The sequence below is a fragment of the Glycine soja genome, chromosome 6, assembly GCF_004193775.1.
Source record: "Glycine soja cultivar W05 chromosome 6, ASM419377v2, whole genome shotgun sequence".
NCBI classification, from domain to species: Eukaryota; Viridiplantae; Streptophyta; class Magnoliopsida; order Fabales; family Fabaceae; genus Glycine; species Glycine soja.
In genome coordinates this window covers 13,949,091-13,966,369 of record NC_041007.1, presented here as the reverse complement: position 1 = coordinate 13,966,369, position 17,279 = coordinate 13,949,091, and the positions used below count along the sequence as shown (strand labels likewise).

Below are 17,279 nucleotides of genomic sequence, written 5' to 3'. Positions count from 1 at the left end.
AATCACTAGGCCTAAAATGTTGAGTGGGTTGGGCCTTAGGGACACCAATATTTCTCTTCTAGTAAAATAGACTTAGGACATGGTTCACAATCGTGATAAGCTCTGGGTGAAGATTTTTTACAAGTATTGCTCTCAAATTCCCTTTATGCAAATTGATAAGGCACAAGAGTCTCTCCTATTTGGGGTCTATCAAGTATCAACTATCATAAAGGGCAAAAACTTTCTTAAGGCTGGTTTCACTTTTCGTATTGGATCAGGCGAAACATCTTTTTGGTATGAAGCGTGGCTGAATGAAGGCCCTCTATGAACAAAGAAAGGTCTTTTATATATGTTGATATCCAAGACAGTTGTTTTAGGATAAATTAAATGATGTTTTCCAACATGGCGAGTGGCATTTGCAAATTGCAACAGTTGCCAACTCAAATTCCTTCAAAGCTGAAAGAACACATTCTCTATCTGCGACCTCATAATATTAATCCACAAGTCCCTGACACGATTATTTGGACTGAGAACACAAATGGAGCTTACACTACTAAGTCGGGTTACATATGGTTCCTTAAGTAATGGTTGGGCAATAAACTTAGGTACGAGGGGAATTGGATATGGATGTTGAAAGCTTAGGAGAACACCAAATTTTCTATTAATCCATGGAATGCACATTTTGAATCTCAATGTGGTAAGGGAGTCACCGAAGCCTTTTGATCCTGTGTGATTCTGGTGAAAAAACTTGGAATCAACTACAAGATCAGGATGCATGTTGTTCTTGGATTCTCTTGAAATGACTAATCCAAGACGATTGGAACCTGAGATTAGAATGTGTGTCAATGTACATACTCAATTTTGTCAGAAGAAACTAAAAAATGTGTAAAAAAAAATTGCTAAATATTATATTTTTTTAATATTATTATATTATTACTCCTATTGTTTTACTAAGCCACGATTAAACCATTCTTAACCATTTGCTAATTTGTTTTGAAATGAGTAGAGTTTTGTGTTTTGGAGTATTAATTGACCGGCGGTTCAACAAGGACGGTGGATCTGCCAAATTATTGGTGGGTGGGTTCGCAATCTAACAAGTAAGTCACATTATTTCAAGAAAAGTCAACTATTAATTAACCTACCCAACCAAACTAACACACACAACACAACTGTTCCTTTTGGCAGTTGCAATAAATCGCATAAATTAAATAAAATAAAGATGACACACAAAAAAAAGCCGCCTTTGACCTTTCCTTTGAATTAACATAGTAATAATTGTGATTATTCATTCATTGACACGCAAATCTCAGAGCCAATGTTTGCAGTGCAGCCTCCGGCACCGGCGAACTCCGAAGGCGGTGCTGCCGGAGATGCTCCTCTGGTCAGAACTTACCGTGCTTGGAAAGGCAACAACGTAAGTTAACATAATAATATCTATCAGTGTTCCACCACCAGTTTTAAGCTCAATTACCCTTTTTAAGTTTTTTCTACCTTTGTACAAATTCAATTCTCAATTGATTTATGTGTGTGCTTGTGTCTTATTGTATTAGACCATGTTTTTGTAATAAAGTAAAGTAAAGGGTATTGTTGATTGTCCAGTTTTCCTTGGTGTGTTGATAATTTAGATATTTGGACAGGTCTCAATAACTAGAAAACCCACACCTTAAAAATTACTTATCTATTATATATAAAATTAAGCTTTTGTACTGTTTGAATGCAGTTAATTATTATTTGTGTTCTGAATTATTTGTGGCTGTTGTATTTTTTCAGGAATTTTGTCTTTGGGGGAGGCTTATATTTGGACCTGATGGGAAATCTATACTTTTGACTATCTTTCTTGTTGTTGCCCCTGTTGCTGTTTTCTCTGTTTTTGTGGCCAGGAAATTGTTGGATGATTTTCCTCATCACTGGGGATATTCAATATTGATCGTAGTTATTCTCCACACGGTGTTTGTAAGTCCTTCTATTCTGAAACCGTGATTTGTTTAATATATATGCTCACTCAGTAATTGTTCTTGTTCCCTAATAGCAGTAGGTAGAGTTGTTCCATGGCCTAGCTTTTCCATTTTAAGTTGTGCAGAATCACTATGTTTCTGGTTTTACATGTGAAGCGCTATTGCTATATTTATCTTGCTTCGAGATACAAATTGTTGAAGGGAAAAAAATTGCACAATTTCTCGTAACTGTTCGTTAGACTTAGACCTCATAGGCCTAAACTTTAACCTACAAAATCAAGAAGCAGAGCTTTAAAATACTTTCACTTGCTTCTCTCTTGAAAATCCTACTAAGAATCTTGGATGACTTGACATTCAGAAATAGGTTTGAAACCACTCAGAATGACTCATTCTGCCACCTTCATCCATTAGTACTATGTTTACATTACTATTATCACACTGTATATTTTACATTCCTGCTTCGGGTTATTGTAGTGCTTGTCATCATGAGAATTTTCCCTCTAACCTTGTCGACTTACTTTTCATCATATTCACGGGACATTGTCATTTACAGCTATTTCAAATATTTTATAAAAGTGAATGGCTGAAGAGGCCTTATTAACTAATCATGGTTTAATTTTATATTCGAATTGTTGTCACTTACAGTTCTGACACTGACAGCTTGCATATTCTCTCTATATAAAATAACATTTATAGGCATTATATCTGGATGATGCTAAGAGTCCTGAATGTTTTTAATAAACTTTGTGAATTTCTTATGTTAAAAACTATACTTCTGGCCTGTCACACAAATACCAATGGTTGACAGAAGTTGGTATTTATTTGTGGGGTAGACGGAAGGAGGGTGGGAATGGGAGGACCAGAGGAGGGAGCAAGGGAGTATCAATATGGTGAAGTGAAGCAAAACGTGTTAGGTTCTGATATAATCATAGTTGAATAAAGTTATACCAAATTTAAAGTGTAGTAGAAAAATCAAGTGGCTGGACCCAAGTGGTGATGGGTTGGAGTTCCTTAATTAAGCAAGTAGTGGTGAGTTTAAATCTTAATTGGGAGAGAATAATCTATAATTTAGTGTCTTTACATCTTCTAAAAGAAATTAGTCTCAATAATATTTAGCATATTATTTTACTCCGGTTGATTCAAATAATATGTAACATAATATTTTATTCAAATCCCTTAAATAAGTATTTAGGATTTTGAATTTTGACTTTTAAATAAGAAGAAAATTTTATTAGGATGGAGTAGTTCACCTTTTAAGTGTCTTCACATTTTTTTGAAAGAAATTAGTCTTAATAATATTTAACATAATATTTTATTCCTTCCAATCACACTAAAAAAAAGATAATAGAAGACAATCAAGTGCAACATAAGAAGATTTCCTAAATCCTATGACTTATAACTTATAAGAGCATTACTGGTAATCCTAACCAAGGTAGGATATCTTTATACATCCCCTTATGTCCTAGATTGAACATTGGGTGCTTTCTAGGAATAGCCAACAAAGGAAAGAATCGATTGTATTTTTTATATGATTTTATCTCCTCTCATGAATAGATTAATTTTATATATATATATATATATATAATTTGGATTGGTCAATTAATTGAAAGATTGGTCTAACTTATTCTTAAAAACTAGTTCAAGGAAGAAGAAAAGTCCAAGTCTTTAGAGAAGTATTTTGACCATATTTTTAACTAATGTGGGAAATCTTAACAAAGGGATTGTATAGCTTATTTTTTCAGCTAGGCAACCATTTAATACGTGGTCGACCTGGCATTTCAATTAAGCAATAATAGCTTGTAACTTGTATAAGAAATCGTTGCATGTCATAAAAGATGGCCCAAAATTGTAAAGTCATTACTCTTCGGAACAAGATTGTGGAACTACTCTAATGAGACTTGCAGAAGTTCCATCGTTACGTAAATATTAACGTTCCTTTTTCTTTTTTCGAAAAACAAAGTCCACATTCATGCTTTTTGCATTTCGATCTGCTTTTATTAAAACATGTAATGTAATCCGGTTTTGATTTATTTATTAGTATGAATAGTGAAAATATTATTTTTTTATGTAGTTTGGCATATATTATGAAGGACTTATGGATCAAAACTAAAATAAAATAAAATAAAAAGAGAGAATTACAAATAAGAGTTTTTTTCCTTACTCATTATAATATTGGTACGAAGTAGTTAAAATAATGATCAATCTTTATTGGAGACCATGAGCGTATACAAGTAGATATTTTTTTCTAACATAATTCAGAATTTAAATCCTAAATCATTTGGTTAAGAAATAGAAGTTGTTGTCACTAGTCTCAATAGTTGTAGGTAATAAGAGATAGTTTGTGGGGTCTATTTAGTGAATTTTATGGAATTGGCTTTTAGAGGAAAAAAAATTGATTAAGCAGTAGCACCAATATAGTTCCTTGTCTGCAACTCTTAATGGTTTCACAAATTATTCTAATCTTGTACAATGGTTCTGATTTTGATGTAGATTACATTTTCAATACAATTATTCTAATGCTTCTCATTCACCCCTCTACTCCTAAAGTCTTACAACGTATTCCCAGGTTCTGATCACCCTTGTACTGACCTCAGGAAGAGACCCTGGCATAGTGCCCCGTAATTCTAATCCTCCAATTCTGGTTGAATATGAAGGGAATGCCAATATCAACAATGAACAAACCCCACAGCCACATTTGCCACGAGCAAAGGAAATAATAGTCAATGGAGTATCTGTGAAGATAAAATATTGTGATACCTGCATGCTCTATAGACCTCCTCGTTGTTCTCATTGTTCAGTATGCGATAATTGCGTGGAGCGATTTGATCATCACTGCCCTTGGGTTGGTCAGTGCATTGGATTGGTAAGGGACTAATGTTTACATATATATCCCAATTTCATAGTGATGTGATGGTATTCAAAAGTCACCATCTCAAAGTCTTTTCCTATCATTATATTATGATCTAGTCCTAGAAGAACAATTGTTGTGTTTTTCTTTTAATGTTCAATTTTATCTATAATGTTCATTTTTTGGTTTGTGTTTTGTTTTTCATTGCGACTATTGCATAAAAATAGATATGAATAGATTCAAATTACTGTTGAAAAGGGGTATGCAATCAATTGAATATACTACTTGTAGATATCTTTGGTACTTGGAGGCAGAAAGCCTAGAATATAGCAGTGAATTGATGGAAAGCATTGAGTAGTTCTTAAAATAACACGTGTGATTTACAAACCACAGAAATTGCTATAGAACTAGGTAAAGGAACAGCTCAAAGATTGTAGAATCATCATCGCTTGAACTCCCCATAAGTTTTGTGTTTCTATTCAAATTCTTAATAAGCTAATAGGTTTGTATCATATTCTTGAATACATTTTTCTTCTAGGTTATAAAAAATTAGCAAAAGCTGGTATGTTATTGTCTGATTTGATACATATAGTTAATAATAATACACAATTATATTTGTAGTAGATATGATCATGAAGTAGCTAATTCAGAATTATTTTTTGCTTCTTTGCTTTTTATGTATGGCGGCAGCGAAATTACAGGTTCTACTACATGTTTGTTTTCTCTGCAACCCTTCTTTGTTTATATGTTCATGGCTTTTGCTGGGTCTACATTAAGAGGATCATGGACTCAGAGGAGATATCAATTTGGAAAGCAATGATCAAAACTCCTGCTTCCATTGCACTAATAATATACTCCTTCATTTCTGTCTGGTTTGTTGGTGGCCTCACTGTTTTCCACACATATCTAATCAGCAAAAACCAGGTTTGAACACCATTTAACTCACAAGCCCCTGAACTTAAATGTGGCTATCTGGGAGTTTCTGAATTCTGATCACCCTCTCCATTCCATATTTGGAAACCTTAATATAATGAGGAGTGCTAGTAACACTTGATCACACTTCTTCTAACACAATCTTTATTGTTGATTAAAATTTATTGAAAACTATAAAATCATAAGTGAAATTCATTAAATAAGATGTGAGACTCACAAAATTTTATGATTTCCAATAAATTTCAACCAATAACAAAGTTTCGTAATGTCCAATAAATTTCAGCTAATAACAAAGAATGCTTACATACTTTATCTATGAAAGAGTAATGTGCATTTCTAGTATGGTTTTCTTACACATGTTAACGACCATATTTTGATTTATGTGCAGTCAACATATGAAAATTTTAGATACCGTTATGACCAACAAGCCAACCCTTATGACAAAGGAGTAGCTGCGAACTTCAGAGAAATATTTTGCTCCAGCATTCCTCCATCCAAGAACAACTTCAGGTCTAAGATTCTGATTCCAAAGGAACCATCAGAATCATCTAGAAGAAGAACTGTTGAATCCCTGAGCCCTATGATGAGAAAAACAGCAGGAGACCTTGAACTAGGAACCACCCCAGGGTACAATGAATTTGAGGAAGAGGAGGAGGAAAGTGATTATGCAGATGAGTTTACCAATGATGAGGAACATGGAAAGGTTAGTGGAATAGGTGATGATATGTCTGTGGATTTGACCAGGATGCTTCACACAGAAGGGGGGCAGAGAGAAGTTGCTTCACTTCTAAGGCACTCGCTGTGGGAAAGAAGCAGCAAAGAAAATGGGACATAAGTTATGATGTTTAAGACGGGATCACCAGTGATAGTAGTAATGAGCCTAGTGGCAACTCACCAGAAGAGGCTCCATAATATTGATGTCAGAAAAATTCAAAATGTAAATTAAAAGAGAAATGTTTTTTTTACAACTAAAAGAGAGAAAGAGAAATTTGAGATGTAATAAATGATGTGATGGAAAAAAGATAAATAAAAAAAAATGTATGAATGGTTGTATACTTTTATGTCACATCTCATTAAAACTACAAGAATTTTGGGTGGGAAAATGCGAGGTAATGCATGTGTTTTGGTTAAATCTGAGATGTAATCCCTTAAAAAAAAAATTCCGAGATGTAATTGGAGCTTTCTACGTTGATTGATTGTTGGATATTGGATTCTTTGGAGTTAATGTGGTGATATAATATAGTTCTTTTGAAAGTGGAAGTTGTGTACAATTGAAGAACAATAGAAGTTGTGGAAGTGATCCTTCCAAGTTCCACCATGTGCATTTAATTTTTATTCATTGATAGCATGACTTGATATCAGTGTGTTTGTTAGTTTGGTGTACTTTATTTTATATGTTCAATTACAAAAGCAACACGATAAATCTTACTTCATAACTTTTTGTTTGGATACAATGAATTAAGAAGGATAATAATAAAGGAAAAAATGGGAAAGAAATAAAATATTTTTATTATTTGAATGGGTAGAATCATGAAGGAAGCAATAGGTGATCAAATTTCAAAAACACCTAGACCTTAATACTACTAACTATATTAATTAATTTGTAATCTTAATTAATTAGTTAATTGAATCTTATAAAAATGATCAAATAAAATATGTATGGTTTGAGACCAGCACATAGTCATGATCTCAATCAATCTCGACAAATAACTTATTTTTTAATTTAGGAAAAACATTAATAATTTTTTACTTACAAAATTAAGAAAGTTTGTCTATAGAGATTATCACCAACATGAAAATGGATTCAGTGTAGTCAAACCTCCCCAACTTATTTATAATTGCTGAATAAAGATCGAACGACCAAAATTTTAAATGTATTTTAAGTTGATTGACCGAGATAAAATATGAATCTTCATCTAATGATTTTGAGTAATTATCTATAAATTATAATAACATTTTGGGTCATGTTCATGCTACAAATTATGAAAGGTATGCTGTATTAGTCTCCCTACCAAACGTTTGACCTCAACATCGCACTTAGCTCAAATGGTTATATAAAAAACACTAAAATTGAAAGACAGAACCCTCCGTTTCAATAATATCTAGATTCAGGTCCAAGTTTTTTCTTCCAGCACAGAATCCTCCAATTGACAAACACATAAAGAAAATGCCATTATCCAAATGCTGGAAATGGATGGTGGAATTCATGCAATCCTTCTTCCAAACTTCTTGTCCTTGCACCTCTCCTCCACAGGCGGTGGAGCTGTGCAGCGATGCGTTGGGTTTTTTGGGCTCCATTCCTATGTGGAGTAAAAGCCCAAATGAGAAGGTTTATTTTGTCTCACTTATTTAAGTGGAGAGGGATCATATTAGACATAGAGAGACTCGTTTGAGAGAGAAAAACAGTTACAAATCATTGTGATTTTTGCATACCCACCAAAGAGCATTTTTCAGATTGCAATTGCGGATTCGTTCATCGTTGGATCGGGTTAATTTTTGGACATCAAGTTCTACACACGTGATACTTCAAATTGTTCGGTTGGATCGTCAAAAAGATATCTGGAGAGAGAAATAAGTGTTTCGCATTCTCTACTCTATATTTTGGGATTTCATCTTCTTGTCTCTATTGTACCAATTGAGGGCCTACTTTGATTTGGTTGTTTGTAACACGTTTTAGTACACTTGTTTGAAACTCTCTTGTATCTTTATTAATTATAGTGGAGTTATTTCTTTGGTCTGGACGACCTGTGATTTTTACCCTTGCATTGAGGAGTTTTCCACGTTAAACAAATTGTGTCTCTGATTTTTTTTAATTTCTATTTTACGCTCTATATTTTAGAGGTGTTCCTCACAGGTTCTTGCAAGTTTGGGAAAATTTATTTTTGTTACCTATTACTTTGTTATTGAGTTTGTTATTGTGTTGACTTATTTCCCTCATCAGACATTACTCTGTTGTAGAGTTTATTATTGTGTTGGCATATTTCCCCCATTAGAGTGGTATCAGAGCTCTTTGGTTAAAGGGTTGTTTTTCTACTTGCTTGAACGATGGAGGCACATATGAAGATGGTATCCTTGAGTGGAGTAAACTATCACTTTTGGAAGGACAAGATGAATGACTTGTTATTTATGAAGAATATGCATCTTTTGATCTTTGGCACACAAAAGCCAGATTCTATGTCTGATGAAAAGTGGAGTTTTGAACATGAACATGTATGTGGTTTTATTAAACACTTTGTAGACGAACCCATTTATAATCTTATTTCTCATGAGACACATGTGGGAACTATATGGCAAACTCTTGAGTCCTTGTATGCTTCTAAATCAGGAAGCAACAAATTGTATTTGTTGAAGAACTTTGTTGAATTGAAGTACAAGGATGAAACTCCATTTACTAAGCACTTGAGTGAATTTCAAGGACGTTGTGATCAGTTGTTAGTCACATGTATCAACTTTGATGATAATGTGTTGGGATTGTTCCTATTAATAACTCTACCTGATTCGTGGGAGTCATTCCGAGTTTCCATGATTAGTGCTACCCCCAATGGTATTGTTCCTTTGCAAATGGCAAAGACTAGTGCTCTTAATGAAGATATAAGAAGGAAGGTGCAAGGTACTTCTTTTAATGGGATTGTTCCTATTAATAACTCTACCTGATTCGTGGGAGACATTCCAGGTTTCCATGATTAGTGCTACCCCCAATGGTATTGTTCCTTTGCAAATGGCAAAGACTAGTGCTCTTAATGAAGAGATGAGAAGGAAGGCGCAAGGTACTTCTTTTCAATTAGAGGTGCTTGTTGTTGAAAACAGGGAGAAAAACTAGAAGAAGATGATGAAGGGTGATAAAGACGAGAGCAGGAGCAAGTTTAGGTCTCGGTACAAGAATGTTGAGTGTCATTATTGTCACAGAACAGAGCATGTCCAGAGGAATTGTTTTCTATGGAAGAAGGAGAATAAAGACAAGAAGGGTAAGCAAAAAGAGAAGAATCATGATGATGACCGTGCGACTATTGCTACTAGTGATGATCTTGTTATTCTCCATGACCCTGATTCGCTTAATCTTGTATCTGATGAGAGCATGTGGATAATTGATAATGGTGTTACACTGCATGTTATAGCTAGGAAAGAGTTCTTCACATCTTACACTTCAGGTGATTTTGGAGTCTTGAAGATGGGTAGTGATGGCGTGTCCAAGATGATTGGTGTTGGTGATGTTTGTTTGCAAACCAACATGGGAATGCAATTGCTACTTAGAGGAGTGAAACATGCTCCAGATGTCCGCTTTAATCTGATCTCTGTGCAAGTACTTGATGATGTTAGTTATGATAACCACTTTGGTTCTGGAAAGTGGAAACTCACCAAGGGTAACTTGGTTGTGGCCAAAGGGGAGAAAATTTCAAAGTTGTATTGAACGAAAGCTTTGATTGCTAGAGACCGTGTAAATGCTATGGATATGGAGGCATCTTTGTGGCACCGAAAAATGCAGATTTAGAGAAATGTTCTCATTGCATGGTTGGCAAGAAACATCCTCCCTCCAAAAAATCTGAGTTGCTTGAATTGATGCATTCAAATATTTGTTACCCTTTCAAAGTGAAATCTTTTAGTGGTGCACTCTATTTTGTTACCTTCATTGATGACTATTACAAGAAACTTTGGGTCTAGCTTTGAAGACAAAAGACCAAATTCTTGAGAAGTTTAAGGAGTTTCATATCTTAGTTGAGAGGCAATCAAGCAAGAAGCTGAAACGCATTCATACTGACAATGGTGGTGACTATTGTGGTCCATTTGATGTCTATTGCAAGCAGCATGATATTACTCATGAGAAAACTCCTAAAACTCCTCAACTGAATGGTTTGGTGGAGAGGATGAACAAGACTTTGATTGAGAGTGAGATGTATGCTCTCTAAAGCAAAGTTATCCAAGCACTTTTGGGGTGAGACATTGTACTCGGCAGTGCATGTTATCAATCTTAGTACATGGAAGTAGAACCAAATTATGTCAAGATTCATAAGCAAAGTGTTAATAACCAGGGAACAAAATTGCCATTCAAGCATTACGATTAGTATGTAAAGTTTTGCGCACTACGAGGTAGGAAGAGAAAGTGTTTAGTTGCTGGATTATTGTAGAATACAATTCAGAAGTAACATTTTTGGAGATTTACCATTTTGATCAAATTAAACCACTTCGATGATTCATAAAAATCAATAAAATTCTTTTGCACAGAAAAACCAAATAAGAGTTCCCCACACAGGCACACAGCATAATCAGGAAACACCAATTTCAGTTCAATAATTTCCTATTTTACAGGTTTCATGAACTACATTTCAACCCAGTGCTAGATAACAAAATATCATCATCCAAAATCCTCATTTAAGATAAGGCTCCTGTGAATCAACAAAATTTCTATAGAAGCCAAACACGATTTTCTAATTTAAATTTCATCATGATACAAACTTTCTACAATTTAAAAAGCATATACATGTATAAATTATTAGGGGGAAATGAGACATTGTTCGTTTACAAATAACTACGTTTTCCCATATGATTATCTGTTTTGGTTGCTTGACTGACAATTTGAAAGCAGACCGCTAAAGATTTCAGTCACATAAGCCATAAGTCATCCGCCATAACCATACGAACAGCTTTATTTCTCTCTAAATTTCAGGAACACCAAAAAGCAAACTAAATATTTTGAACCAACAGTCTCAACAAATATATTTTAATCCAAAGGAAAAAAAAGTTACCAAATAAGATGATTCCAATATTGATGATCATGCAAAAGAGGAACTCAATATTACATTTGTCAACTGACAAGCACATTGATAGCCTTGATCTTCATTGCATACCCTGAAACCTTTTCATGATAAGCATGCTCATCTCCAAGTAACGTTGTGCACAGTTTGAAAGACAATTAGATTCACTGGAACTGAATTTATTCCCAGGTGTACCCGTGATGCATTTGTCCCAGCATTCACTCGTTAGCTTTGCCACCATTTCATTAACCATGGCTCTTTGTTGTTCTTCCTGCATTTGGAAGCATAGTTAAGGGCATACTACTTTAATGGGGTGAATGGTCAAATTTTTTATTTATACTGAAAGCAGGAAAAAAAAACTAAAAGAGAAGGGATTGTCTACTTAAAGTGGTACATCCTGGAGTACCATTATAATTCTCCAAGCAATACCAACAATTGACTGTGGCTAACTGATGAAACTTAATCATCATGATCCTCACAAAACAGCATACTAAGGAAGGATAGAAGTACAAAAAATTATATCAGAATATGGCTAGAAACAGTAGCAGCAAGGTTACATACTTACACTACTTAATTTACAAACTACAATCATTTTGTCTATCACCCCTATCATCTATGGTTTTCTTCTATTTTTCACAAACATGTTGCCTTAACAGATTGTGCATTAATTGTGTTTTAACCACATCTCTGGATTACTTGTGACAGTATTAGTTGCACTCTTACTCAATTCACTTATTTTAAAATATTTCAAAACTTCAAATCCCATATTAAGAACTTCAAATCAAAATTGTTCAAAACTTTCCTCGTTGTCAGGTTTACATTACAACAATAGCTAAACAAAAAATTAAACACAGACCAGAACACAAACAGATATAAGGTGTAGCTTATAAATGCAAAATTTTCCATCCCATATTCTGAATTGTTTAGACTCTTACTCTTAGAATATGATGATAGGTAAAGTTAAGATTCAACCAACTGAAAATATATAACTCACAAAAACGACAGTCAAGAAAGAAAATCGCCACGGCTGAAGTACAACAAATCACCTTTACTTTCTTAAATTCTGAAAACTAACGATTGATTAAATACCACTGCCATAACATCATCACCTATTGCCAAACGTAATACAAGCTTCCACTAATCAATATAAAGAATGTTTGTTCATTTTACAGTATGCATAACAATTGAGATGAATTTATAGCTAAGAAAGCAGAATCAACATTCAGGTAATTCAAAACTAACAATGATGATCACTAAAATCCAAAGTTAAAGTCAGAAAACAAGCATATGCATATGCTTCTATCAATGAAGAAAATAGTGTTATTTAGTGAAATCGGTATCGAAACGAACGGTTTCATTGAAATAAACAACGTAAAACACAGTATACTAACAAGAGGTTCTGATATGTGTAAAAATCGAGCCGAAAAAGAGACTTTGGAATTTGGAATTTCGTATAAAGTTAGGGTACACCGAAACGAGCCAAAATACATGGAATACAATGAATTATACTTACAGAGTAGAATTTCTGCAAATCAGCGGAATTAAGGTCTGAAAGATCCATGGAGAGAGTGAGAGAGAGAAGTGCTCAACCAAACCTCACAAAAACCCTAATGCCCCAAGCGAAAAGAACTAGCGCTATAAAAACCTATTTGCTTTGGTCCGAAACCTTTTCTAAAACCTTAAGCACCGCCGAAATTGGAGAAAGTTGACGAACCAACCAAGAAGGGCCCGTTACACTGCGTTACAATTTTTAAGGCCCAATCGCATTAAGGTGTTAGGTGGCCCACCAATGCCAAGAGTCGAGAGAGACCCTTCTCTGGGTCCAAGATGAACATAAACAAAGGCTACTCTGAAAACAAAAACAGTTAAAACAGGGAATTCCTATTTTCACACCCCCATGTGTTTTTAAAAAGTGTATTACAATAATACCCTTTTCATGGAAATACAATTTTGTTGATAAAATACAGTAAATTATGTTTTCATTATGTATTTTTTTATGGTGATATAAATTATCTTTTTTAAAATTAAAATTAAATTAATTAAGATACAATTTATCTTTTTTAATAGTAGTCAGTATCATATAGATTATATTTTTTATAGAAATTGAATTAATTAGATAGAAGTTATTATTTACAAAATTAATAAAAATAATTATTATATGAATTTTTTTTAATAATAATTTAATTAATTAAGATACTAATTTATATCATAATTAATTGTATTACAATTAAAAAGAGTGATGTGTATCATCATTAATTTAAATTTATTTTTATAGGAAAATTTAAAAAAATTATTGATAACCCTTACATAAGCACGACAAATAAAAATTAAATTAAATAATTTCAATTTTTAATAAGAAAATTAATAGTTAATATTATGTATGCATGCATAACATATCGTTAATGTGTTAAACTATTGACGTCAACAACTAAAATATTTTACTTTATTCTTCCTCGGTTTAGGGAAGCTAAATTCTTAACAATTAACAATATTTTTTTTTGTTAAAAAAATACTACTATGTTAATGAATGCTAACCTAGCTAACTGATAACATCATTTTTTATAACGAAAGTTTGGAGTCCTGCCTAGGGTTTCAATTGCATTAATAAGATAAATTGATACACTATTACGCCATAACGAAGCCCTTTTCTTTGATTTATTTACAAAAATGAGTTGATTAAAAATTAATAGCTAGGTACATCCATTGCCTACAAAGCATATAATCAAACGTTGGGAATGATATATATTTGGTGTTTCCCCTCATATTATTCGAAGTTCGATATGCTTCTTATAGATTTATATATATAATGACTGCATTCTCAAAATATATTGATGAGTTGTGATGATCGACTGCTTGTTTGCGATATCAAATTATCAATTACCAGAATGACGAAGTTTCTTATGCGTTAAGCATAACATGCCTTTTCTGCTGTATTGGTAGGGGGAGATCATGCAACACATGATTAATTGGTTGGAGGCTCCACGTACGCACACAAAAGGAAACAGATAGTGCAAAACCAGCATTTGAAATGAAAATTATTGTTTAAAGACAAATATTATTGGAACATAATCCCTAACAAATTAAACTCTTTTGAATATAGTAATTTTTATTGGTTAAAATCTATTAAAAATATAAAAAAAATTAGAAAATTCTACTTCTCATTTAATGAGTCTCTCCTAATTTTACAATACTTAATCATTTTAACTAATTATAAAATGCTAAAAATATATATTGGAAAGCATATTCCTATAGCATGCGGCTCTTGTTTAAATGCATAGAAAGAGAAGTGAGACCCATGGGTAGAACTACAAGACAGTCCTTTAAAGGGTTACCACCTACAAAGTGCATTGCTTTGTTGCTGCTGTTGTGCAAAGGGATTCAACCTTCCAAATATGCCATAGAGACTTTTTATTTTCTTTTCAATTTTCTAGCTAGGGAGTGAATCTTTCAAAATCTTTAGTTACGTGGGATAAAGTTAACTATTTAAAGCAAGTACAAGTAAGCAACATCTTCTTAGTGAAGTAAAGTACCTATCTTTTGCTTACCAAAAAAAATAAAAGCACAGTGCCAACAATCTTTTCTGTTTTTGTTACAAGAAAGAAACTTTCTATTAAGTTGACTCTGCCGGTTGTGGTTTTGCTTTCTTTTCTGAAAGATTGGGCAATTTGATTTTCCTTTGTTCATCCAAATTTTTATTCTCCAAAAAGTTTACAAACAACAAATTAAGATTATATAAGCCAAATGAATTAAACTAAATCGTGGTGAAGAAAACTATTAAAAAGGAAATTCAAAAAAGGACTCATCTTTAGAAACACCTGCAGGATAGACATAAAGTGTGATGGCTGACTCATTTATCCACCAATAATATATGGAAATTCATAAAAAAAAAATTAAAGAATGAGGGGAGAGAAAGCTTAGTTAATTTAAATATCAAATCCACCAAATCACTAAGATAACTTTAAACCTAGTAAATTTATATTTTTTTTTAAAAGCCAAATCAAAGGTAATGACGCTTAATTAGTTATTGGCTATGACGCTTTGTAGCCCCAGATGTCAAGGAAAAATAAGAAAAAGCTGAGTCAGTTCTACACGAATTCCCGGACATGTTGTCAATCACATAAGAGCATCACTAACCCTGGTACAGTGCTTATTTTAAATTGTATAAATTAAATACAAAAATAGAAACAAATTGTAACGGGAAGGGATTCTCTAAGGTAAATAATAATAATAATAATTGAATGGGTTAAAAAAAGGGGGCGAAATTTAAATTTAAATTTGGTTTCTATATATATTAAGTTTAAACTATATTTGAAAATACATGAGACTAAATTCATCAATTTAAAAATACAAAGATTTAAACTACAATTGGCTAAAAGTCTAAGAACCTAAAACACATTTTTCTCAAAAAAACTTGAAATGGTCTAATGTAATGATCTCATCATTTGTTCTTTTAAACTTTCACTTTATAATAAAAAATATTATATTAATACAATATAGATTAAATTAGAATTTTGATTTCATCTAATTTTATAATATCGTTTGGGTCCTCTCATTTTAAAAAAATAATAATTTTTGTTGAATCTTTAATTTTGCATATGTTCATTTATTTTATTTTTATATTTTAATTAATTAAATTATTTTTGTATGGTATCTTAAGTGAGATATATTAGGTTTAGAGTTTTAATTGGACCAAAATAAAAGAAATGTAAAATTGATTATTGAAACAAAATAAATAAAAAATTTAATTACTCATTTGGTTCATATAATTTCACGATTCATACATTTTTTGTCTTTATAGTTTGAAAGTGATTTTTTTAGTCCTTATAGTTTATATTTTAATTTTTTTTAGTTCTTATAGTTTACATTTTAATTATCTTTTAGTCCTTGTAGTTTGAAAGTGATATTTTTAATCTTTATAATTTACATTTTAATTTTCTTTTAGTCCCTATAGTTTGAAAGTGGTTTTTTTAGTCTCTATATTTTATATTTTAATTCTCTTTTAGTCCTTACCATCAAAATATGATTAATATTATCAATTATAATTAACTACAAAAATATTAGTAAATAATTCGTAACTAATTTATCACAAGATAATTTGTAATAAAAAATAGTTAATAATTTATAACTAATTTATAATTAATTATTTTTATATTTTTTGTAGTAAGGACTAAAAGGTAATTAAAATATAAATTATAGAAACTAAAAGAAAATTAAAATATAAACTATAAGTACTAAAAGAGAATTAAAATATAAAGGATAAGGATTAAAAAGAACACGTCAGAATTAAAAGAGAATTAAAATATAAATTATAAAGACTAAAAATTACTTTTAAATTATAGAAACTAAAAAATATAAGGCGTGAAACTATATGAATGAAATAAATTTAAAAAAATTAAAATTACAGAAAAAATAGAGTGACCGAAGTTACAATCGAAAATTAAAAAGGAACAAGTTTTAATTTTAACCTACAATTTGTTAACTGTTAGGATCTCATGTAATAATAATATTGTCACTTTTGAAAGAATCCATTCGCAATTATAACACATGGACAACTTATTTGTACTAATTCATAGATTCACATATTCATAGATTAGTAACCGGTAATAGAATAAGGATAAAGTTGGCCTAACCTTTGTCGTCCATGTAAGACTTTCATATAAAAAAGGTAGTAACCTCTTGGTGAAGCTTCATATTGATTAAAATAGATAATAAAACTAATGGATTTAAAACGATCGAATATATATATTAGATATGTGAATGGTCGTATAAACCGACCATGAGTGATAATTTGTTTCACTTTTCACCTGCATTTTG

General features: G+C 32.0%; 2 protein-coding genes across 2 annotated transcripts; one reads left to right on the top strand and one right to left on the bottom strand.

The window, feature by feature from the left end:
• The first annotated feature begins 1,187 nt into the window (after window positions 1-1,187).
• LOC114416085 (probable protein S-acyltransferase 5) lies at window positions 1,188-7,030 on the top strand. Its single transcript, XM_028380964.1, has 5 exons — window positions 1,188-1,393; window positions 1,750-1,932; window positions 4,501-4,797; window positions 5,473-5,706; window positions 6,104-7,030. The coding sequence occupies exons 1-5, from the start codon at window positions 1,295-1,297 to the stop codon at window positions 6,548-6,550; spliced, it is 1,260 nt and encodes a 419-aa protein (XP_028236765.1). The 5' UTR covers window positions 1,188-1,294; the 3' UTR covers window positions 6,551-7,030.
• A 4,145-nt stretch (window positions 7,031-11,175) lies between these two features.
• LOC114416080 (mitochondrial import inner membrane translocase subunit TIM8-like) lies at window positions 11,176-13,132 on the bottom strand. The gene is made up of 2 exons (XM_028380959.1): window positions 12,979-13,132; window positions 11,176-11,736 (listed from the first exon to the last, which is right to left on the bottom strand). Exons 1-2 carry the CDS (start codon window positions 13,024-13,026, stop codon window positions 11,548-11,550), a joined length of 237 nt encoding a protein of 78 aa, XP_028236760.1. The 5' UTR covers window positions 13,027-13,132; the 3' UTR covers window positions 11,176-11,547.
• Window positions 13,133-17,279: the final 4,147 nt, after the last annotated feature.

Bases quoted from the DNA above. Each gene is read 5' to 3' on its own strand.
- LOC114416085 (XM_028380964.1), top strand. From the start codon at position 1,295: ATGTTTGCAGTGCAGCCTCCGGCACCGGCGAACTCCGAAGGCGGTGCT. The intron at 1,394-1,749 runs GTAAGTTAACAT...GTATTTTTTCAG, and splicing joins GTGCTTGGAAAGGCAACAAC to GAATTTTGTCTTTGGGGGAG. The intron at 5,707-6,103 runs GTTTGAACACCA...ATTTATGTGCAG, and splicing joins ATCTAATCAGCAAAAACCAG to TCAACATATGAAAATTTTAG.
- LOC114416080 (XM_028380959.1), bottom strand. From the start codon at position 13,026: ATGGATCTTTCAGACCTTAATTCCGCTGATTTGCAGAAATTCTACTCT. The intron at 11,737-12,978 runs GTAAGTATAATT...TTCCAAATGCAG, and splicing joins ATTTGCAGAAATTCTACTCT to GAAGAACAACAAAGAGCCAT.